At 41.7% G+C, this 23,455-nt stretch overlaps 2 protein-coding genes across 3 annotated transcripts in view; one reads left to right on the top strand and one right to left on the bottom strand.

Moving 5' to 3' along the window:
* sdccag8 (SHH signaling and ciliogenesis regulator sdccag8) overlaps positions 1 to 13,394 on the top strand; it is an 80,831-nt gene extending 67,437 nt beyond the window's left edge. For both annotated transcript variants that reach the window (XM_048270167.1, XM_048270169.1), the window contains exons 17-18: positions 10,136 to 10,268; positions 13,170 to 13,394. In XM_048270167.1, coding sequence (XP_048126124.1) covers positions 10,136 to 10,268; positions 13,170 to 13,208 — 172 coding nt within the window. In that variant the 3' untranslated portion in view covers positions 13,209 to 13,394. The remainder of the gene's footprint in view (positions 1 to 10,135; positions 10,269 to 13,169) is intronic.
* Positions 13,395 to 14,991: 1,597 nt separating this feature from the next.
* Positions 14,992 to 23,455, bottom strand: part of akt3a (v-akt murine thymoma viral oncogene homolog 3a) — a 142,720-nt gene continuing 134,256 nt past the window's right edge. The window contains exon 16 of the mRNA XM_048270020.1: positions 14,992 to 22,140. Within this exon, the coding sequence (XP_048125977.1) occupies positions 22,055 to 22,140 (86 nt within the window). The 3' untranslated portion in view covers positions 14,992 to 22,054. The remainder of the gene's footprint in view (positions 22,141 to 23,455) is intronic.

Genomic DNA, 23,455 nt, shown 5'->3' on the forward strand with positions numbered 1-23,455 from the left:
GAGATCGAAATTACGTTTCCCACTATCCCACGGTGGAGACAAGACATATTTTACCAATTAGGTCCTCAGACAAACATAACATTCAAGTAAACAATATAAAAAGTAAATAAGAAGGCACATACAATGAAGAAATAAGAGCAGCAAATTTGGGTTGAAATTGTGCAATTGTGCATACAGTAGACAGTCAATATAATAGTGCAAAAGTCAGGCCAATAAATGGCTGAGGTAGTTCTGTTTGACCTAAGTATGCAAGTGGCATAGTGGTGCAAGTTATGTAAGAGCAGCAGAAGTGTGTTCAGAAGTGTTTTCAGGACAACAGGACAACAACAACAAGTTGCAAAGTGTGCAAGTGTACAAGTGGAGTAGTGCAAGGTAGCCATTGTGGGTCCAAAGTCCAGGATGTTATGTAGCTGAGGGTGGAGGGGGGAGAGGGGGGAGAGAGTTCAGCATCCTAACAGCCTGGTGTATGAAGCTGTTGGTGAGTCTGGTGGTGCTGGAGTGCAGGCTTCTGTACCTCTTCCCAGAGGGCAGTAGATCAAACAAATTGTGAGCGGGGTGACTTGCATCACTCACAATTTTGGTCGCCTTGCGGGTGAGGTGGGAGGTGTAAATGTCCTTCAGGGAGGGGAGTGAAGCACCAATAATCCTTCCAGCTGTGTTCACTATGCGCTGCAGGGCTTTCCTGTTGTATTCAGTGCAGCTTCCGCCCCACACAGCGATACAGCTGGAGAGGATGCTCTCAATGGTGCCTCGGTAGAATGTGGTCATGATGGCTAGTTGAGCACTTGCTCGCCTGAGTTTCCGCAGGAAGTACAGGCGGCGCTGAGCTTTCTTCGCCAGTGATGCAGTGGTTAACTAACTCACTAACTTTGTGTAATTGTCATTGTGTGCCATTGCCGGCTCTAACGCTTAACCCTCAGGCCCACACCATCCCAGAGCAGGTACACAGAGAAGGTGTGTGTGTGTGTGTGTGTGTGTGTGTGTGTGTGTGTGTGTGTGTGTGTGTGTGTGTGTGTGTGTGTGTGTGTGTGTTAGAGAGGGACCATGGCTGAGCCAGTTCCACACGCCCAGAGGCTGTGGCAAAACATCAGCATGGTTTTCCTTGTGTGTGTGTGTGTGTGTGTACACATATGCAAATGTTGTAGTTGTATGTCCTCCTCTGGCTCCTCAGGTGGAGGGAGGGAAGGCTACTCTCTGGAATACGCAATGGCTTTAGGCAACACACACGCACACTCACTCACACACGCAAACACACTCACACTCTCATACACACATCATTTTGCAGAGAGCCGTAAGAGCCGCCAATCCCAGCCCCCCACAGATTTGTCCCAGCTCTTACCAAAACAAATGTAATCATCTGGAAGTATCCAACTCAGCTCTGGGCTATAACAGGTTTCTGATGCAGCTGTGTGTGTGTGTGTGTGTGTTTGTGTGTGTGTGTGTGTCTTTGTGGTAATTAAGACGGTGAGAGACAAATCAATAATCAGACGTGGTGGCAGGTCCAGATGTTGTTGTTTTCATCAGACACATCCTCTGTGCTGTTCCTCTCCGACTTCTCACACGCGTCTTCTCTGTCTCCCTGCGAGTCAGTCGCCCCACGGGACGCTCTTAGCTGTTAGCGCTCTCACACGCGTCTTCTCCGTTTTATTGTGTAGCCACGCCACGCGTGTACATATTTAGTACATTTAGTACATATTTGTGGGTGTGTGTATGTGTTACTCTTGGCGTGTGTGTGTGCGCACGGTCGATTTGTGTGTGTGCTTTTTGCATCTCTCTAAATGCAGATGTGTGTATGTGTGTATGTTTGCGTTTGCTGGGAGCCCAGCAGATGGTGTCCTTTCACCAGGTCAGCAGGAAAGCGGAGGAGGACCAGCAGCCTGCGGCCGGCCCAGAACACTGCTCCCCTCTCCCGGCCCACAATGCACTGCTCCCCTTTCCCAGCCCACAATGCCTTGCCCCCCTCTCCCGACCCACAATGCACTGCTCCCCTCTCCCGGCCCACAATGCACTGCTCCCCTCTCCCGGCCCACAATGCCCTGTTCCCCTCTCCCAGCAGCAGAGCCACAGCCAGCCTGTGCCGGACGGAGCCTGGACAGCAGCTTACAGCGGCCCTGCACCCCACTCTGGACACGGAGAGAAGGAGGGAGAGAGAAAGGGGAGAGAGAAAGGGAGAGAGAAAGGGAGAGAGAAAGGGAGAGAGAAAGGAGAGAGAAAGGGAGAGAGAAAGGGAGAGAGAAAGGGAGAGAAGGAGGGAGAGAGAGGTGGGGGAGAGAGAAAGAAATGGAAGGAAGGAGGGAGAGGGCTAGAGTGAGAGAGAGGAGAGTGAGGTAGAGGGCAGTGAGGTAGAGAGAGAGAGAGAGATAGAGAGAGAGAGAGAGAGAGAGAGAGAGAGAGAGAGAGAGAGGGGAAAGTGAGTGAGAAAGAGAGAGAGAGAGAGAGAGAGAGAGAGAGAGAGAGGTTAGGAGAGAGGGAGAGGGAGAGGTTGAGAGAGAGAGAGAGGATAGGAGAGAGGGAGAGGTTGAGAGAGAGAGAGAGATAGAAGATGAGAGAATAATGGAGAGAGAGAGAGAGAGAGAGGCACAGCATAGCGCTAAGCTGCATTAAAAACCTAATTAAGAGCCATGCCAGTGAATTTAGGGCAGTTATTGGATTTGCAGCCTTAGCCGCTGGACAGGCTAGTGATTTAATCACCCACCCACGGAGAAGAGTGTCAAACACACACACACACACACACACACACACACACAAACACAAACACACACATCACTGACACACTCAAACATACACACGCACACAAACACACACTTACATACTGACACACTGAAACATACACACATAAACACACACACCTGGAACATTAACCCCCATTACTTGTATGACCTTGAAGTTATTGTGAAGATGCAAATATACCTCCTTTTGTGAGGTTTAACATAAACATGCATACACACACACACACACACATACACCGACGGCTGCCATCAGAGCACCATGTTGGAGGGAAGTGTGTGTGTGTGGAAGCAGTTTGGCTATATGAAAAGGATGTGTGTGTGTGTGTGTGTGTGTGAGAGAGAGGAGACGTCTGGTTGTGTGTTTGGACAGTGGGTGTGTGTAACAGGTTAAGGTAGAGAGCTGCATTCCAGAGGTGCAGCAGGTAGCATGTCTCTCTCTGTGTGGGAGAGGGATGTGTGTGTGTGTGTGTCACAGGTGTGAGATTAAGGCCAGCGGGCTTGTGTAACAGGTTAAGGTAAAGAGCTGCGCTCCAGAGGTGCAGCGTGTGTGTGTGTGTGTGTGTGTGTGTGTGCGTGCGTGCGTGCGGGACGACTGAGGTGAGGCATTAGTGCTGGAATTACACAACCCGCTTATGGGATTTGGTATCCTTGACATTGGAGTGTTGCTTTTGGCCCAAGCAGCTGTCCACAGGTCCTCCTCTCGAGTTGGCCTGGCACGACACTGCAGCTGCCACACTGCCCATTTGTGTGTGTGTGTGTGTGTGTGTGTGTGTGTGTGTGTGTGTGTGTGTGTGTGTGTGTGTGTGTGTGTGTGTGTGTGTGTACAGGTGCTTCACATGCTGTTGAGCCAGAGCCCTGTGTGTGTGTGTGTGTTTTGTGGGCACCTGTACAGGGTTCATAGTGAGAGGCTATGTAGACCAAACCTCAGTATTTCACTATATGTACTATATGTTATTTTTATTTTATATTAATTTTTATGTTTTAGCGATTAAAACGTTTAAATTATAACAGGAAATGAACCCAACGCAAGTGGCAACAGTGTAATAATGGACTCCGCGGCGTTCGGTTTACAGCTGACGCGTCGGGGCCATTTTACCACCTCGAATGTGCATTTCCTTCTGGACTCCATTATCTCTTACATATCATATATTGGGTGTATATATTTCATATATATATATTTTTTTAAAACATGTATGTCTTTTAGCTGAACTGGAAAAGACTGTGTGCAGAAGCAGCTATACTACATCACCTTCAATAAAGCATTTATATTACAGTCACGATACATGTGTAGGTTGTATGGGTATGGACTGTATGGTATGCACTATGATATAGATGTGACGTACATTTTAATTATAGTACCATTATGAAGCTGTTATGCTGTGATATGTCTGTAAAGTTTCTGTCATGTCCATTTGAGCGTTATTCTTTGAGAAATGAAAATCCTGTAGTGAGTGATTCATGGATAAACTGCAGCAAGACAATCGTGAAGTGGAAGAAAAGAAACTTGTATGTGTTAGTGATGAGAACAGGCTGTATGGGGAACAGAACTCGAGTCTTGCAACCCTACAGGGAGCCGTGATTTTAACACACTCCACACTTACAACTCCCCACATGGAACAACCAACACTTGTGTCTGCGTGTGTGTGTGTGTGTGTGTGTGTGTGTGTGTGTGTGTGTGTGTGTGTGTGTGTGTGTGTGTGTGTGTTTGTCATGTGTCATGTCTTGAATGATTGTGGGCACTTGAATGCATCTATATGTGCCTATCTAGTCATTTGTGTGTGTGTGAGAGAGAGTCCAATGTGTGTGTCCCCCTGCTGTGCAGTGTGGGGGCGCGGAGTGGGACTGACGCAGACGCTGGGCCTTTCTGTGCCAACTCTCCTCTGGACTGACTGGAGGAAGGAGGGAAGACGAGAGAGAGGGGGAGGAGGAGAGGAAGAGGAGGAGAGGAGGAGGAGGCAGCAGCCGCTCCAGTCACCAGCACAGCAGGGCCTGAGCCCAGGACAAGCTGGCCTCTACAGCCATCTGACCCCAGAGTACAGAGAGAGGGAGAGAAAGAGAGAGAGAGAGAGGGAAGGAGAGAGAGATGGAGAGATGTTAGTGGAATGAAGCATGAGAGAGGGAGGACCAGGGAAAGAGAGATGTGTGTGTGTGTGTGTGTGTGTGTGTGTGTGTGTGTGTGTGTGTGTCTGTGTGTGTGTGTGTGTGTGTGTGTTTGTGTTTGTTTTCTGTCGTCCTGGTGTCCACCTCATATGTCCTCAGTGGTCAAACTAAATGAACATGCTGTGGAGTGTATACCAAGTTTGTGTGACTGAGAAAAGAATGGGGGGGGTAGAGAGAGAGGGATGTAGAGAAGAAGTAAAGAAATGAGAAATGAGACAGGTGAGAGCTGAAAATGATGGAGAGACAGAGAGAGGGAGGAAGAAAGAATGACTAGAACACCAGAACCAGGAGGCAGAAGAGAAAGAAAGAAAGAAATAAAGAAGGAAGGAAGAAAGAAAGAAAGAAAGAAGGAAGGAATGGAATCAGGAGAGAGCTGTAGAATAAATAAGTGGAGATAAAAAGAAAAGAAAGGAAGAGAGAGAGGAGAGAGAAGAGCTGGTGCTCCCCCTCTCTGTCCCCACTGCACAGACGGTCCTGCCCAACCAGGAGGGCCAGGGCATCTGCCTCTCCTCCAGCAACAGCTAGAGGCTCTATCCCTCCCTCTCTCTCTTTCTATCTTCTCCCTCTCTTTCCTTTTTGCTCTCCCTCACTCCGTCTGTCCTCCTTTCTCTGTCTTTTCGCTCTCCTGTCCCTTACTTTTAACTTCATTCTCTGTTACTCTCTCCTCTCTCTCTCCTCTCTCTCTCCTCTCTCTCTCCTCTCTCCTGTCTCTCTCTCCTCTCTCTCTCCTCTCTCTCTCTCTCCCTCTCTCTCCTCTCCTCTCTCTCCCTGTCTCTCCTCTCCTCTCCTGTCTCTGTCTCTCCTCTCTCTCCTCTCTCTCCGCCTCTCTCTCTCCTATCTCCTATCTCTATCCTCTCCCCTCTCCTCTCTCCCTATCCTGCCCTCTCCTGTCTCTCTCCTCTCTCTCCTGTCTCCCTCCCTCTCTCCTCTCTCCTGTCTCTCTCCTCTCTCTCTCCTCTCTCTCCTGTCTCTCCTGTCTCTCTCCTCTCTCTCTCCTGTCTCTCTCCTCTCTCTCCTCTCTCTCCTCTCTCTCCTGTCTCTCTCTCCTCTCTCTCCCTCTCTCTCCTGTCTCTCTCCTCTCTCTCTCCTCTCCCTCCCTCTCCTGCCCTCTCCTCTCAACCAACAACCAAATGTGCTTTATTGGCATGACCTCAGAAAATAGTGTTGCCAAAAGCAGTAACATGACAATACAAACATATACAATATTTGTTTTAAGGGGGTCAAAAAAGGAAACTTATCTAAACTAAAGAAAGAAAAAATTATATTTAAAAAAAAATAATAACAAAACCATGTTTAAAGAAACTTAAACATGCATTCTTAAATCTAAATTTAAAGGAAACTTATACAATAGTCTATATAAAACTATTTAACAAAAAACTATATACTGTATGTACTTTTTTCTATGTGAAGTTTTCTCTTAAAATGTGGCAGGACTGTAAATGTTAGTAGGCTAAGTGGGCACATTTATCCTATTTCTCCCAGGAGGAATAGTAGTTTTGTTCATTGGTGGCAGTCATAAAGCCGGAACAAATTGATTTCAATTTGTGAGTAGAATATAGCTCTTAAGTGTTGATAATTGGGACATTCTGTGAGGAAGTGGCATTAGTCCCTCTACTACTCCCGTGTGATAAAATTTACATATTCGATCTTCACGAGCTATCCAGGTTTTTACGGTGTCTACCCTTTTCTATTGCAAGGAATGATCACTCAGTCGATACTTTGACAGGAGTTTTCTATGACGATGGTTTTAATTTCATTTAAATATGGTGCCAATTTGTAATCAATTTGAATAGTTCTGTAGCAGTGTAGCTTATTTTACTTGTTCGATTTTGCATTTCCACGTTAATGTAGTTTTGTTTTGCTGTGTTCTCTACTTCTTTTGCTACTGAAACAATACTTGAGCTGCAGTTTTCAGGTTGTGTTTTTGTATTATGAAGTTTAAGGGGTCACTCTCTGGGTGTTCACTCCTCAGCTGGGCAGCAGTGTGGTGATATTGCTCTGAATTGCTAGTCTGAAGATGATGCCAGAATTTGGTTGTCTTTTTGTATGTCTACAAGGAGGGGAAATCTTCCAAGCTCAGCTCTGCAGCCTAGATTAGGTACAATAATCTGTTTAAACCTAGAATATTTTACAGAATTCCAAATGTAATAATTCGGTTTGGCTTTTTGTCCCATGTTTGAAATTGTCTTTATATTTTATACCCCAAATTTCGCCCCATTATAGTAATATTGGCTTTACTAAGGAATCAAAGATCTTTTCCATAATTTGATGGAAGGATTATATTGAAATAGAGATTTTCTTAACATGTAGTATGTTTTGCGTGCTTTTCGGATAGGTCTTTGATTGCGTTATCAAATTGCCCTGATGAAGAAATGGTCAGTCCTAAGTAGTTGTATTTTCTTACTTGTTCTAGTTGTTTTCCCACCAATGGTAAAATTATATTTATTTATGTTCAATGTTTTTTTGGAAAGTCATTATTTTTTTTTTTCCATATTGATTGGAAGGGCCCAAGTTATGCTATATTCGCTCAAAAAGAAAAGGCTCTCTTTGTAGTCCCTGTGCCGCTGACTATAGCAGGAGAAGATCATCTATGCAAGCAGGCATTTGATTTCTTTTCCCAAAAAGATTGAGACCAGGCGAGGATGAATTTTGAATTTTATTAGCTAATTCATTGATATAAATGTTAAATAATGTAGGACTCAGGCAACAGCCCTGCCTCACTCCTTTTGTTTGAGGAAAGTAATCAGTTTGTTTGTTATTTATTTTACACAACATTTGATGTTTTCATACATGTCTTTAATGATGTTATATGTTTTACCACCAATTTCACAATCAAGTAGTTTTTAGCAAGAGACCTTCATGCCAAACGGAGTCAAGGCTTTGCTGAAATCCACAAAGCATCCATATATTTTTTCCGTTTTGACCTTTGTAACGCTTTTCTTTGTATCAGTGTCTGTAAAGTATAAATATGATCTGTTGTTCTATTTTTTTTGTATGAAACCAATTTGAGAGGGGCTTAATATATTGTTTTTTTTATTAAGTTTGAAATTCGTTATTGATTATACCACAGAATAATTTACCTAAATTGCTGCCTTGTGATATGCCTCTATAATTGTTTGGGTTAAATTTGTCACCATTTTTGTATATGGGGGTGATCTGACTAATTTTCCATTGGTCAGGAAAGTGGCCTGAGGATAATATTAAATTAAATAGTTTCAGGATTACTTGTTTAATTTTGGGGGTGCTATGTTTCAACATTTCATTATAAATTCCATCAGTGCCGCATGATTTTCTATTTTTCAGTTTTTTATTTTAGTGTTCAATTCAGATAATGTTATAGCTGAGTCTAATTCATTTAATTTATCTTTTTGTGTTTTTTCAAGTGTTTTTAAATGGTTTGTTAGTTTTTGTTGTGCCAGGTTTAGTTCATCTCTTTTGTATAAATTTTCAAAATGGTCAACCCATGTTTGTCCATTTGCTATTGGGATACAATTTTTCTTTTGGGGTTGTTAAGGTTTTTCCACAGGTCCCAAAAGTGTTTTTGATCTAAACATCATCAATTTCTACTAACTGGTTATGTATGTGATTGGCTTTTTTATGCTTTTAGAAGTGATTTGTATTTTTGTAGGGTGTTATGATATTTTATTTGAAGTTCCTGATTTGCTGGTTCTCTGTGTTTTTGGTTTGAACAAGATCATAATTCTTTTCTTAGTAATAGACAGTCTTTGTCAAACCATTTTTTTTTTTTTTTCTTGCTATTAACTATTCCTTGTCTTTTTAAAGATTTTTGGCTATTGTGGAAAATATTGTTGTTAATGTTTTGGTGGCTACATTGATGTTATCTTCAGACTTTTTAAATTTGGTGAACAGGAAGGAGTAGATCATGTTTTCGACCTCGATGCAATTTGACTGGGATGTGTATTGCTCTAGTCTGTCATCGCTCCATTTGTATTGAACTGGAAGTGGGTGTAGTGTACTCATAGGTTTTGATGTTCTATACTGGAATTTTTCTTTAAGCTAATTATAATGTGGCAGTGATCTGACAGAGGCAACTGTGGCATTACTGTGAAATAATTTATTTGGTTGTGATCTAAATCTGTTATAGCATAATCCACCACATAATCCAGTCTCTGTGCTGTTTCTATTCTTTTTCACTTCTCTATTCATCCCCCTGTCTGTGGTTGCTTTATGTCTCCACTTTATGTTTGTTTGTCTTGTCTGTCTTTGCCTATCGTTCTTCCCACTCTAGATCTTTATCTTTCTTTTTCTCTGTCTTTCGTTCTTCATCCCATCTCTCTCTCTCTCTCTCTCTCTCTCTCTCTCTCTCTCTCTCTCTCTCTCTCTCTCTCTCTCTCCTCATCTCTCTATCCCCTGGTCTCAGTGGGGCGTGCAGATCCTTTTTCTCTCTCTCTGGTCCTCCTCCCGCCCTGGCCTGACTGTCTGCCCCTGAGCATGATGGGTAATCTAGGGCAGTCATGCTGTAGTATGCAGGCTTTGTTGCGCTCTCTCTCTCTCTCTCTCTCTCTCTCTCTCTCTCTCTCTCTCTCTCTCTCTCTCTCTCTCTTTCTCTTTCTCTCTCTCTCTTTCTCCATCTCTCTCTGAGTGAGAAAATTGGACATTTCAAATCATTACAAAATGTAGGTTAAAACAACACACAACGAACATTTGTTGTCTAAGAGCAAGAGCTCTGTATGTGTGTGTGTGTGTACACGTGTGTGTGTGGGTGTTAAAGTGAACCATAGAATCTTTTCAAATTTTTTTTTTTTTTTTTTTACTTGGCAAGCAAATCATATAAGAGTGTTATTACATTCTGAATCCCCAGCCAAAGGCAAACTTGGCTCTTAATGAACAGATTATTGTTAAAACTTTGTGTGGATTTTAAGGAATACTGATTTTGTAGGTGTGCATACACACAGACTAGTCATTAGTGTAATTTTATTTACATGTACATTTATTTACACGTGGGTGTTGTTTGAAGGAACTGTTGTTGTTTGTCTTTGTTGTTTTGCCATTTTAATGTTCTCCATAATGAATTCACATGAAAGACAAACTTCTATTAACAAATAATATTAAATTAATTATTCATATGACAGAATTCTTAACGCTATTGTTTATTCCCTGTCCATATACAAAAGTCCAACTCAAGTGATCTTGTGTGTTTGTTTCTTTTACTGTCCTAATCTGTTCTCTCTCTGTGTGTGTGTGTGTGTGTGTGTGTGTGTGTGTGTGTGTGTGTGTGTGTGTAGGCTGCAGCAGTTGGATCAGCACTGTCAGTCCAGCGCCCAGCAGGTGATGGAGCTCCTGGGGAAACAGAACCAGCTGATGCAGGAGAGACAAGAGCTGGCCCAAGAGATGCAGAACCTACGTATAAACACACAGGTACACACACACACACACACACACACACACACGCAGAACCTACACATAAACACACAGGTCGACACACACACACACACACACACACACGCAGAACCTACGCATAAACACACAGGTCCACATACATACACACACACTCACACACACGCAGAACCTACGCATAAACACACAGGTCCACACACACACTCACACACACACACAGAACCTACGCATAAACACACAGGTACACACACACACACACAGAACCTACGCATAAACACACAGGTACACACACACACACTTTCTGACGTAGATAGGTCAAATCTCTGTAGGCAGGTATAGATGCAAGGTCCTCCCTTTTAATTCTGCCAGCTCTATTCCCATCACGCGCACACACACACACACACACACACACATGGTCATAGGAATGCACACCCTGTGTATTCTGGTTAGACACACACCACCTGTCCTGTCTCTCACCTCACTCCTCTCAATTACTACCAAACCCCCTTCCCACCCCAACCTCACCTCCTCTCCTCTACCCTCACCTCCTCTCCTCCACCCTCACCTCCTCTTCTCCTGTCAGACCTCTCCTCCACCCTGACCTCTTCTCCTACACTCCCACCTCCTCCCTCACCTCCTCTCCTGCACTCCCACCTCCTCTCCTCCTCCCTCACCTACCTCCTCTTCCCTAACCCTCCTGCACTTCTCCTGCCCTCCCACCTCCTGCACCCTCACCTCCTCTCCTCCACCCTCACCTCTTCTCCTGCACTCCCACCTTCTCTCCTCCTCCCTGATCTTCTCTCCTCCACTCCGACCTCCTCTCCTCTCTTCATCATATCTTCATTTTGCTCTATTTTCTTCTCTCTCTTATCTCCTCTTTCCCTCCATCTCTTCTCATTCTTCTCCTCTGTTCATATCTCTCCTTTTTTCTCCTCTGTTCATATCTCTCCTTTCTTCTCCTCTGTTCATATCTCTCCTTTCTTCTCTCTCCTTTTTTCTCCTTTGTTCATATCTCTCCTTTCTTTTCTCCTCTGTTCATATCTCTCCTTTCTTCTCCTCTGTTCATATCTCTCCTTTCTTCTCCTCTGTTCATATCTCTCCTTTCTTCTCCTCTGTTCATATCTCTCCTTTCTTCTCCTCTGTTCATATCTCTCCTTCTTCTCTCCCTCCATTCACTTCTTTTCTTTAAATGGGAGATCTCACATTCTATCCCAAAGCCTTTTTTTCTTCCCTTTTTCACATTCTCATCTATTGTTTTTTCTTCTCCTTTTTCTGTATTTTTTTATTTTTATCTCTCTATCGATATATATATTTTTCTCCCCGAGCGCTCACAAGCTCCGCAGCAGCTGGTCGCCACGGCAGCACATCACGCAAGACTAGGCGTGCGCAGATGTCGCTCCAGATTGTGGCGGAGCGGGAGGAGCGAGTCTGGCGGGGAGTGGGCGATGCCGTGAGCAGGACGAGGCGGACGCGGTGCGGTGGTGGTGGCGGCACGCTGACATTCGTGGGAGATTAGCGCCAGCGCAGGGGGTGCGCCAGCACCCAGTTGACGCAACGCGATGCGCTAATACTGCCCAGGCTGTTACCTCCTCCTCCTCCTCCTGCTCCTCTTCATCCTCCTCTTCCAGTCTTCCAGTCAGCTACCCGCTCTCCCATTCACGCTTTTTACCTCTTTTCTTTATCCAGCACACCCTCCTAATTCCCCCTAAAATCTGCTGCATTCTCCCAAGGCCTAAGAGCCTCTTTATTTTTACATTTTATATATATTTTTTAGCAGTCTGTCAAATGTGCCAATTATTTCTCATTCTATATGTACACCTTCATTAGTGGCATTTTGTGTAGCCTCAGGTTTAGTTCTCACATAGTGAATGATAAAGGATTTTAAAACAGTGATTCTTTCTTAGAGGTCCATGCTGCAATACTTTACTCACAACCAAACAACTGTGACAATATGGCTCAGTTAATTAGGAGATACTATTTTCTATTTTAAATCAGACTGTCTGGAATACAGCATTGATGATTATAATAAAAATACAAGTTCTATCAAAAGAGAAGTAATCATTAATAATAGTAATAGTAGTAATTATAATATATTTGACAAAACTAATCTAAAGTCATATGGGCTTATAGGCCTTGGCACTTTGTTTAGTGGCAATTATCTGCTAAGCTGAGAGTCTGTTACTGTCTGCCAAATATAACTGCTTATGTCCGAGGTTAAGCAAAATCTAAGTGACAATCTGTAAGAAATAAAAGTCAAATATTTAACTAAAAATAGAATATTAAAACTAAAATAAGTCGAGTAAATAGCTCACTGTAATTATTATATATTATAGCTTCTGTTCTTCAGTCTCATAACTGAAGTTTTAGGTGACAAATAAACAACAACACACTGAACGGAACTTCCTTAAAACTGAACTTTTAGGAAAAGTAGGAATTATGTGTATTATGTGTAATACATCATTTATTATAACAATATGTCTTACAAAGCACCCAGTTTATTTTAAAGCCACTGTTATGCAGCACAACTCATTAGACACACTACTTACCCATTTGGTAACAAATGTCATTACCTAAGTCTCCCTTTAAATACATAAATACATCAAATAAAAGAGGCTTATGTTTCAATAAGCAGGAAACCCTGAATACCTGTGCTATAGACCCTTCCAATGGCATGAACAAACATGCATGTTTCTAAGGTCATTCTGGTGGCACAGAAAACAACAGTGAGCTAATGGTAACTTTGGGACAAATTAAATAATAATAATAATAATAATAATAAAATAATAATAATAATAAAAGTCTGATTTCAAAGTGTCTGCCTTGGTTTTGAACGTTTCAACCGGAAACCCACTAGGAACAGATTGAAAGGGTCTATATGAATGATGACCTCTAGGTGACTCCGTGCTTCTGTGCCTCTTTCAGACACCTGGAGCTGGACAGTCCGACTCGCCCTCCACCTGAAATGAAGACCTTTTGTGACTTGTGTTTTTGTTTTCATTGTATGTCGTTGTTCTGAGTACATCACATCTCAGAATAACAACCCAAACAGGTCCATGTTATATTAACAAAGTGCTGTTTTAAGAACAACCACAGTTTTATGTTGTTATTTCGAGGAAGTGGTGGTTCAGAATAACCAAACAGTTTTGTTATTTCAGAATAACCAAACAGTTTTGTTATTTCGAGGAAGTGGTGTTTCAGAATAACCAAACAGTTTTGTTATTTCGAGGAAGTGGTGTTTTAGAATAACCAAACAGTTGTTTTGTTTTGTAACGCTAACACTGAATCAGTGCAGTGACGTTCAGTACCACTGAAATAGGACTAGAACACACTATTGGCTCAGTGCCTCCTGGTTTCATCTGAATAAAACTGAAGTGTCTGTTCAAGCATACTGAGCTCCTGCTCTTGCCAAGTTTCACTAAACTCTTATAACCCCGCAGAGGCTGCAAGGTGCATCAGGCCAGATCATCGGTATATACACTGTGTGTGTGTGTGTGTGTGTGTGTGTGGAGTTGTGTGAGGCTATCCAATATGTTGCAGGTCGTGTTCAATGTACAGTAAGAGGTTAGAGGCAGGCGAGGGGAGGTTCCTCAGTTCTGTGCCCAGCTCTGGGGGCTCGTTGCTGGGGCAGCCTGCTGGGGTTCTGGCCTCTCCTGTTCTCTCTCTCTCTGAGAGGGTGGAGCTGGTCCTCCACCACAACGAGGCCATGTTAAACAGTGGGGACAGGGTGGGGCTGTAAGGCGCTGCACTTCCAGCCTCTCAGGGCCCCTATATACCCTCATTATGTATTTGTTTCATTACAGCACAGCAGGAGCAGTTATATATGAATCTGTATAGAAACAGGACCAATTATATATGAGTTTGTATAGACTAAAATTAGCAACTTTTAAAAACCTTTCATAAAACATTTTTGTAATTTTTTTAAAAGATTAAATGTTCTTTTTTTTTTTTTAAATGTAGTGTACATTTTTGTTTTTAAAAGCTCACTGATTGAATTCCCAATGTGGAAAAGTGTACTTGAAGTTTTACTTGCAGCAAGTTAATTTCTAAATACAATGAACAAAAATAAAATGTACCATGCCAAGTTCTGGTCCCTTTCTTGATGAACTGAACATCTTCATGAAATACAACTGACATAAAATATGTAATGTCTCCATGCTAAGAAAAATCTTATTTTTATCTCTAGTTCTGTCTGCAAATTTGTAGTTCTTGCCAGTCATGTCACGTCTGTAGTTTACTGGCTAACACACAAATTGATGCATTCTTAAATGAACTACGACTCAGTAAAATGTTTGCTCCATGTTGTGCATGTATTTTTGCCCAGTGTGGTTTCCATTAAGAGATGTCTGTAAAATGTGTAAGTAGAAGGTGTACTTTCACTAGCTCAGGCATGGCTCCACATCAACACTGAGGCATCGTTCCCTCTTCCTCAGTTCTGTACACCCACACATCCAAAATAAATAAGATCGGTGAAAATTTTCACATTTGCATTGAAATTAAAAAAAAAAAATTAAACAATTAAAAAGATAATAATATAAATTTAAATATGACAATATAATTAGCCACTAAAATGTATAATGGCATAGTATAATGATAATAAGGATAATGTGTGTGCATTGATATTAAGATCAATATATACGGTCTTATCCACATGAGAGATGTCATTATCTGTAATGTAATAAGAGTTTGTAAAATAAACTAGCAGAGCGTAAAACAGGGAATAAAATATGGCAAAATAAGAGCAGGCTGCAGATTGACATAGTGCTTTTATTTAAGCCATCTGTTTGGAAGGAAGTTGATGTGCATCCCTATCGTATACATTTACGTGTAAAAATACCAAGGATGTACAGTGTACAAAAACAGTTCTCCTTCAGGTCCTCTTTTTTTCTGTCTATCAGTTTGAGTCACAGCCGTGTGAGTCCTATGGTTAAGGAAATACAGCCGTGTGAGTCCTATGGTTAAGGAAATAAATCTCCATGTTTTTTATTCAGTGCAGACCAATACAGGCATCTCAGTTTGAAGTACTTTCTTTCTTTCTTTCTTTCTTTCTTTCTTTCTTCTTTTTATTCTTTGTACCCCCTTCTTCTTACATTCCTTAACCACATGACTAGATCTTAACATGGATCTAATGACAGAGCTAGCAAGCTCAAGAAATGACACAAACTCTAAAGCTAGATGGACGTAAAATTAATTACAAGGTTTTTTTTTTTTTTTTTTTTTTTTTAAAACTTCCTTTTTAAAGGAATGTCTCCTTTATGTTTTTAAATAAATACTTTACAATTCATGCTCATTCATTATACACTATCAGGAGCAAGGTAACAAGAAAAAAAATCTGTTGTAGACAGTACAAACAGTATAGCAGCAAAGGTATGTCTGAGGTGTCAAATCAGCTTGAGACCCTGCAGTTAATAAGGATACAACCCACATCATCACATGACCATATTATGGAAGGGCTCCCTGTGTATGGGGAGAGCTTGGGGGTGAGGTGGCAAGGAATGGCCTCGTTTTTTCTTCTTCTGACCTTCAACTGACCTTGATGGTCATTCTCAAGGGCAAACAAGAGTCTGGGTCCCACGGACTCATTCTGTGAGCAGGCTGTTTGATGGATAAAGCTTTCTACTATACTTTTTTTTTCAGCCGTATATTTTTTTTCGCACACATTTTGATGTCGACAAGTCCACTTTCTTTGCGTGGTTAAGCTGTTTAAATAGCAAATTTCACACACACACACAAACATTTTTTTTCCTGTTTTGACTTTTCTTTTCTTGACTGTGTCCAGACTTGGCGCACAGGAAAACACAGTTCTCAACATGGAGGGACCAAATCTGGCTCTCCAGCACGTGCTCTCCCACCAGCTGCCCCAGATACATTACAGCTGAATGCAAACATCCGAGAAGCTCTGAGCATGGGACACAATTATGCCATTAATCATGTCTATTTTTTTTATTATTATTATTATTTCTCCATGAAATCAGAAACATTGTAATAACATTTGTAAAAGGGTTTGGTTTTCTTAACTGCAGGGGCTGTATTTTCTACTTTTATCCCTAAATAAATAAGCATAAATAAATAACAAAATGCCATGACGTCAGTTAGCCAAGGGAGCCTCAACTTTTGCATAAAATTGAACATATCAAATCCACCCGCCCCATACATCCCCAATGTGAAAGGATCTCCTTCTTTTATTTATAATTTACAAAAAGAAAGACGCATGATCTCCATGAAGGGACTCTGTGCTTTCCAGTAGTGGTCAATATGGTAAAGACCAGCTGATGTCAATGTATAGACCCTTTCAACAATAAAAACAAAAACAATGCTTGAACGTTCTATTTGGGCCCCAATCTACTTCCTCTGCATTAAGATAACATATGGAATGTTAAAAAGGAAGTCTTGTGGGGCCAACTATGATGCTGATAATGGAACTCTCTTGAAAGGGTCCATACACGTATAGGTATACACAGATTCGAAGAGAAAGTCACATACCATTTTGAGGCGAGCAGAAAGAAAAGTAATGTGTCATAGTCTAGCCTATCCTATCCTACATAGTGCGAGCGTACAAGCTGTGTCTGCCATTCTGTCTGACCTGTGGCGAAGACAAGTAGACAGAGTGCAGAAACGTTTATTAAGTGCTCCTTCAAAAATGGTGAAAATCAATCAATGCATAAAAACGTTAAATAAAATGTTAAGTGCCCAAAAACATTTGTTTATCTCCATGTTGAAATTCACAGCTAAAAAAAAAAGAAACAAACAAACAAACAATCAAACAAAAGACAGTGTCTAGATCTTACACAAATACCAGAAAATAAGAAACGTTCAAGTTACTCCTCAAACAAACCAGCATATATAAAACAGAAATAAACAAAACAAACACACAGATATAATATGCATTGTGTTCAGCAGTATGCTCCTATTAAACCATTGCTCCAAGTAGTTTCATTAAGCCATTGATCCCACTACAACACATGACAGAAGTGACCCAAACAAAGCTTCTGGAAGACAGTCAATGACAAAGTGTAATGGATTGAATATCCGCAGTTTTTAGATCAGAGCTTCGCCGAAACGGTAGGGGGTACGGTCGGCACGTCGTCGTGACAGATCCTGCCGTCCTACGCCAAACTCCACTTCGAGCGAAACGCACCAGTCTCTACATACTGCCTGTGAGGGCTGCGTCAAAAACCCAGTTCCTTTTCAACCATTTTTCTGACACTCAGTCGATATACATTCTACTCGTGTTGGCGAGAGGGGGAGAGAAAAGGACAGGGTTGTTGATGTGTACCACAGGCTACAACCACTTATGGATTAGAATTGCACAAAAAAATAAATAAAAAATTGTTGCCACATCTCGCAACATACCCTGTGTTTCCACAACAGTTCTGTGCCAACACAGTGCCAACGCAGGCGGGAGGACATCGGTTCTCCACCTGCGTCTCTGGACAACGCTCCTATCAATAACCTGGGATCCCAGAAACAACACACACACTGTGTGCTCAAACTCGCCTTAATCCAAAACTGTGACTAGGAGTGAAACGGAACTGGAACTATTCTCCCATGTGATCTCAATGCTTCAGATGTATGCAGCGACAGAAACACAATCTGTGTGTGTGTGTGTGTGGTGTATTTGTATGTTGACTATCTGTGTGTGTGTGTGTGTGTCTGATTTTATATTTAGCTCTTAAGATGCAGCCCTTGCAGAACGACTTGCACAACTTGCGCTTCTGCCATCTACATCCCACACACCATATTCTTGTCAACGTCCTAGTTATTGATCGACCTCCAGTCTCGGGATGAGCCCATCTGCTTCCACCTCCATTTCGCCCGTCAAATCATGCATCTGGAACCACCTTCTCGAGAGAAACGACACTTCACAGGCAGATTTGCAGACCCTTGTTTCTCAACGACTGACACCTGCGTTGCCAACCTTCACACCCCAGTCAAATCATATACATCAAACCATCCACAACTTCCAATAGCAGAATTAAGCCCACTCAAACACACCCTCATAACAGTGAAACATGTTATAGCATGTCCATTAGCCTTGAGTCAATAGTGGTAGATAGTAGATGGTATAGTTACGTACAGTGGATAGCCCCTTAGTAACATCAGGACAAAGTTAATAAAACTTAATCTTAAGCAATATTAAACATGAACACAAACCCTTGATATGACTACTGAAAGTGGACTGCACACTAAAATACCTCTCTGGTATGTTCTTATTTCATGTACAGCTGCATCCAATACTTTATGCATTTTCTCAGCCCTCTTAGTGGCCCAGGACATTCCTTTAACATCACCATGCAGCGCCCACGACCCAAACTTAAGTTTTACAACGCTGAATTGACAACAACCACACTTTCACACACACACCCCAGAAAAAAAATATTCTAAATTGAACCTACTTTTCCTGTAAGGCACATACTGTGCACACAACCAATACCCTGAAGAGCAAAAACCATGGGAGACGAACAAATACAAATGACCTAGAAACTACTCCATACAACACTTCAGCAAGAATAGACAGTACAATAGACGTCACTTCTTGTTGCCTCTGACTAACTGAGCAGCTTGTTGACGGATCCCAACCTAGTTAACTCACCAACAGCATGCTGCATTCCTTGTAAACGTGTTGTCTAAATGGGAATTTACACTGCCTCCATCTCTGACGTGATGTAACAGTGTTTAACAATGTGTTGAGTACGTTTCACATACACGCATAAAGTAGTAGTGAAGCATAATAATATGCTCTGGTTGCCCTTTAACCATAGACGACTGAAAAACGCTTCTCGTCTCAATTGGCCCGAAGACTTATCAATAAGGGCAGAATGTCTGAGAAAATGGGTGAAAGAATACTTGTTTTTGTTTGGTAGGAGAAGTGACACGACGCTTTTATCGTTAACAAACACGGCTGCCTCCCTCTGGCGTCCACTGCTGGCTGAAATTCACAGTGTAAATGAAGAATGATAACAGAGGTATTTAGGGATACTTTTATGAAACGTGGAATGATGTGTTTTGACGTTTTTACGTATTTGCTCTTCACTTTTAAATCTACAGGCTCCTTCTATTTATTCATGGGTCCTTTGAGTTTGCTATGCATCAGACTTGGATCAAAATGACAAGCGAAGTATGGGTCGTTAGCAGCTTGTTTAAACAGGTATTTTCATAACGGCAGTTTGACTTATGCAGCGTGCGTATTTGTGTGTGCGTGTGTGTGTTTCTTTTTCTTTTCTCTCACAGGGATTTCCAGACTCAACAGCACTGGCTGGGTTGCATCTTGTGTCTTAGATGTCCCATGTACTCGGACTCTGCGGAACGTCTCCGGTGCCAATACGGGCCCGATTGGCACACCAGTTCGGTTCCTATTTGGGACTGTACCTCATGTAGACAACATAGCCATGTGAAAGAACACACACGACACAAACAAACAAACAAACAAACAAACAAATTAAAACCAAAGTAACACACAACACAGTACCACTAGACTGTAGGTAGACTACTGACAAACTTTCTTTTGAGTTAGAGCTTTTCATTGCTCTTGACATCATTATATTTTGGTATGAGACGATAGGAAAATAAATTTGAAGTCAAAGCAAATCAACATTAAAAGGCCTTTTTCATTGCCCTGTCTACATTCTTAAGCCATTTTTGAGGTGCATTTTAATCCAGAAAAAAACTGGATAATACTCCTAACAATAGTAGTAGGAAAAAAAATATGATGATGATAATAATAATAACACAAAAATTTCAACAACAAATAAATTAAACAATCAGATTTTTTAAAGAAAAAAAAATCCCTCGGTCTTAAAAAACAAATCGATATTTTTCCTCCCCTTCCCTTACAGTACCAATCCCCTATTTACTATCAGCCTTCTAACTGCCCCAAAAGGGAAGTCATTTCCTGTGATTGCACTTTTTAACATCATAGGAGGAGCTATTCCCTTAAGCCCACCCATATATATATTAAGCCCCTCCTCCTGTGGAAAAGTGGCATCATTATATACGGCTCTAAATGTTGCCTTTATCATTCACATTTTGTATGTGTTGGTGTGTGTTTGTGTGTAATGCATTCTGAATACTGTGTTACATCAGCTGACTACTAATACAATGACAGCAAAAAAAGTATTTTTTTTTTTTTTTTTCTTGCACTGACGTCAAAATAAAGCCTTGCATATTTACACACCATCTTCCAAGGGATAAGATACTCTATAGATCAGTAACTAGCTCTGGAGGCCTCGCACATAGATTTTGTTCATTTGTCTGGTCGCTTGGTGGACGATAGTTTAAGACTGTTGGAAAATTAACCCTGAATGGAACTGAACTTTGAGGGCCATGGAAAGGTAAAGCATTGCTTGGATTCACAGGATTACCACGGAAACGTCACGGAAACCACGGAAACGTCACAAGGTTTCTCAGACCTGGTCCACTTCAGAGCTCTGCATGTAGACTGTAACAAAATAAACGTCTCTGACTTAGGGTCTGTCAGAGACGACTTTTCTCTTTCCGTTTGAAACTACAGGGCAGAACTACCTAAAAGTTAAGCCATATGACTGTGGTTGTCAGTGGCGGCAGAAATAACAATAATAAAAAACTAAAAAACGTCGGTAGGAATCCTAATCTACTGACACAGTTGTCCACGAGAGAGCGAGCAGAGACGTTTTGAGGCATGTTCAGTTAGTGGCATGAGTGTGGGGCCCCTGCGTTGAGCCGTGGGAGACCCCAGAGTAAAGCTGCTGTACCTGTTACTTGAGTTTGATTGCAGACGAAAAGAGAGGTTTGTTTGTTGGTTGGTTTGTTTGTTTGTTGTCTTTTTCATCTGCGTAGCCTGAGCGAACCGTTTCTGGCAGTTTCTAAATGGTCTAACACTACAAAGCTAACGGCTACTAGCTACAGCTAAGCTAAGACAAGGAGAGGGGAGGATGTGGAGCTCCGCCCGGACACCCTCTGATTTTGGGTCAGATCAGATACAGTTTCAACCTGGGTCTGATCCAGTCCCTAATGTATGCGTGTGTTTGTGTGAGCTCCAAATCTGGACACAATCTAGACCTAAGTGTGAGTGAGGTTTTGTGTGTGTGTGTGTGTATATGAGTATGTATGAGTGTGCTCCTGACCTGAACCCTATCTGGTCCACAGTTAGCGGTTCTCTGGGCTGGTACAGAGGGAGAGGGGTACATGTGTGTGTGTGTGTGTGTGTGTGTGTGTGTGTGTGTGTGTGCACGTAATCTCATGGGGCAGAATTATCTGCCCCCCGGCAAAACCTCCTGTGAATCTGAAGAGCAGATGTGCCTCACCTTTCCATGAGGGAGAGAGCGAGACGGGGAGAGTAAGGCAGGTCCTTCTGGTCACTTTCCCGCTAAAACGTGGAAGGCCGTGATCATGGCCAGCTAAGCTAAGCTAACTGTAAAATCCTGACCCAAACAAACAAAATAAAATAAAAATCGAAAAACTAAACCAGCTCACTGTATGAAGCTACTAACCCAGAAACAAAAACAAAGAGAAATAAAAATACAAATAAACTGAGACAAAACTAAACCCTAGTTTGCCAGTCCACCAGTGCAATAAAAAGCAGTGAGTAGGCGCTTGAGACTTGTAGCCCAAACTTGTGCCCAAAATACACCAAACTTGTGCCTGACAATACACCGCCATTTTGGGTCATGGCCCTTACAGTCCACCCAGTGCGTGAAACAACTCAAATGAGAGGGTCAGGGAGTTGGGGACAGAGAGAGAGAGGAAAGAGGTTGGTTAGGCGCTGATGGTCCAGTGGTAGCCATGGTAACCATACATGAGGAAATGGGCAGCGGCACTCTGTCGTGCGGAACTCACTCCCGTCCACTAGCAGAGTAGGAGAACTGTGGGAAATGGGGTCTTCGCTCGTTGTCCAGACAATCCATGCCATCTTCGTCAACTGTGGAAGACAGAGGAGATGATAAGAAACACACAGTGAAGCGTTCACCATATCTCACAGTGGTTGATAACAACTGCAACACACACAGAAGAGATCATTCATTTTCCATAACATGATGATAAAGTTACAATGAAAAGATATTGTCACTGTCATTTATTTACGACCACTACTTTTTCAACGTCATATGATTGCAGAGCCCTTTGTATGACAGCCGTATGCAAACGCACAGCATAGAAAGCACACTAATGTGTTATGTTACAGAGTGATAAAATGCCTTGAAATTAGCCAAGTACCGTATTTTCCAGACTATAAGTCGCACCGGAGTATAAGTCGCACCAGTCAAAAAATGTGTCATGAAGAGGAAAAACCATATATATAAATTAGGGCTGTCAATCGATTAAAACAATTAATCTAATTAATTACATACTCTGTGATTAATTAATCTAAATTAATTGCATATATAATTTTTGCTGTGAAGGTATTTTAAATATTTAAATTCAAATGAATCATGGAATAATCAGCATTAGTGACATTAAAGTTCAAAAACTCTTTTATTATTATTTTCACTGTTCAAATAATTGCCATAATAATCTATGATATGACCTAATATGCTGAGGAAATAAATTCAAATGTGCTTCGGGAAGAAGTTTTTTTTTTCACATACAAGGCATTTCAGGCCACAGATATAACCTAGGGGACACAATGAAAATTAGTCAACCCTTATTTCTTTGCATTGATGTGTGACTATAGAGTTGATGAACTCCGGTGATATGCAAATTCCTTGCTGCAGACATTGCAGAGGACTTTATTTTCAACACTTTATTTTTAACACCATCAGGCCATTTTTTAAAAGTTAATGTTCCAATCAATGATCCAGGCAGCACGTTTTCTTCTCTCTCCTTCATTTTACAGTCTAATTTTTACTGACTAGAAGGCTTTCGGGGTCAAAGGTCATAATGGAATCGATTCATCTGCACTAATTTTTTTAATCAATTATTTTTTCTCAAATTAATTAATCGAAATTAATCAGTTATTTTGACAGCCCTAATATAAATATATATATAAATAAATATATATATATATATATATGTATGTATGTATATGTACACCTGAGTCATAGGACCAGCCAAACTATGAAAAAAAAGTGTGACTTATAGTCCTGAAAAAATGCACGGGTAACAGACCATGATGCAGACAAACAGGATGGGGCAGACAAACAGTGGGGGGCAAGAAAGAGGGGGCAAGAGGACAGGGTGGGGGCAAGAGGACAGAGAGGGTACAGGGTGGGGGCAAGAGGACAGGGTGGGGGCAAGAG

The sequence above is a fragment of the Alosa alosa genome, chromosome 18, assembly GCF_017589495.1.
Source record: "Alosa alosa isolate M-15738 ecotype Scorff River chromosome 18, AALO_Geno_1.1, whole genome shotgun sequence".
In the NCBI taxonomy this organism is placed as follows: domain Eukaryota; kingdom Metazoa; phylum Chordata; class Actinopteri; order Clupeiformes; family Clupeidae; genus Alosa; species Alosa alosa.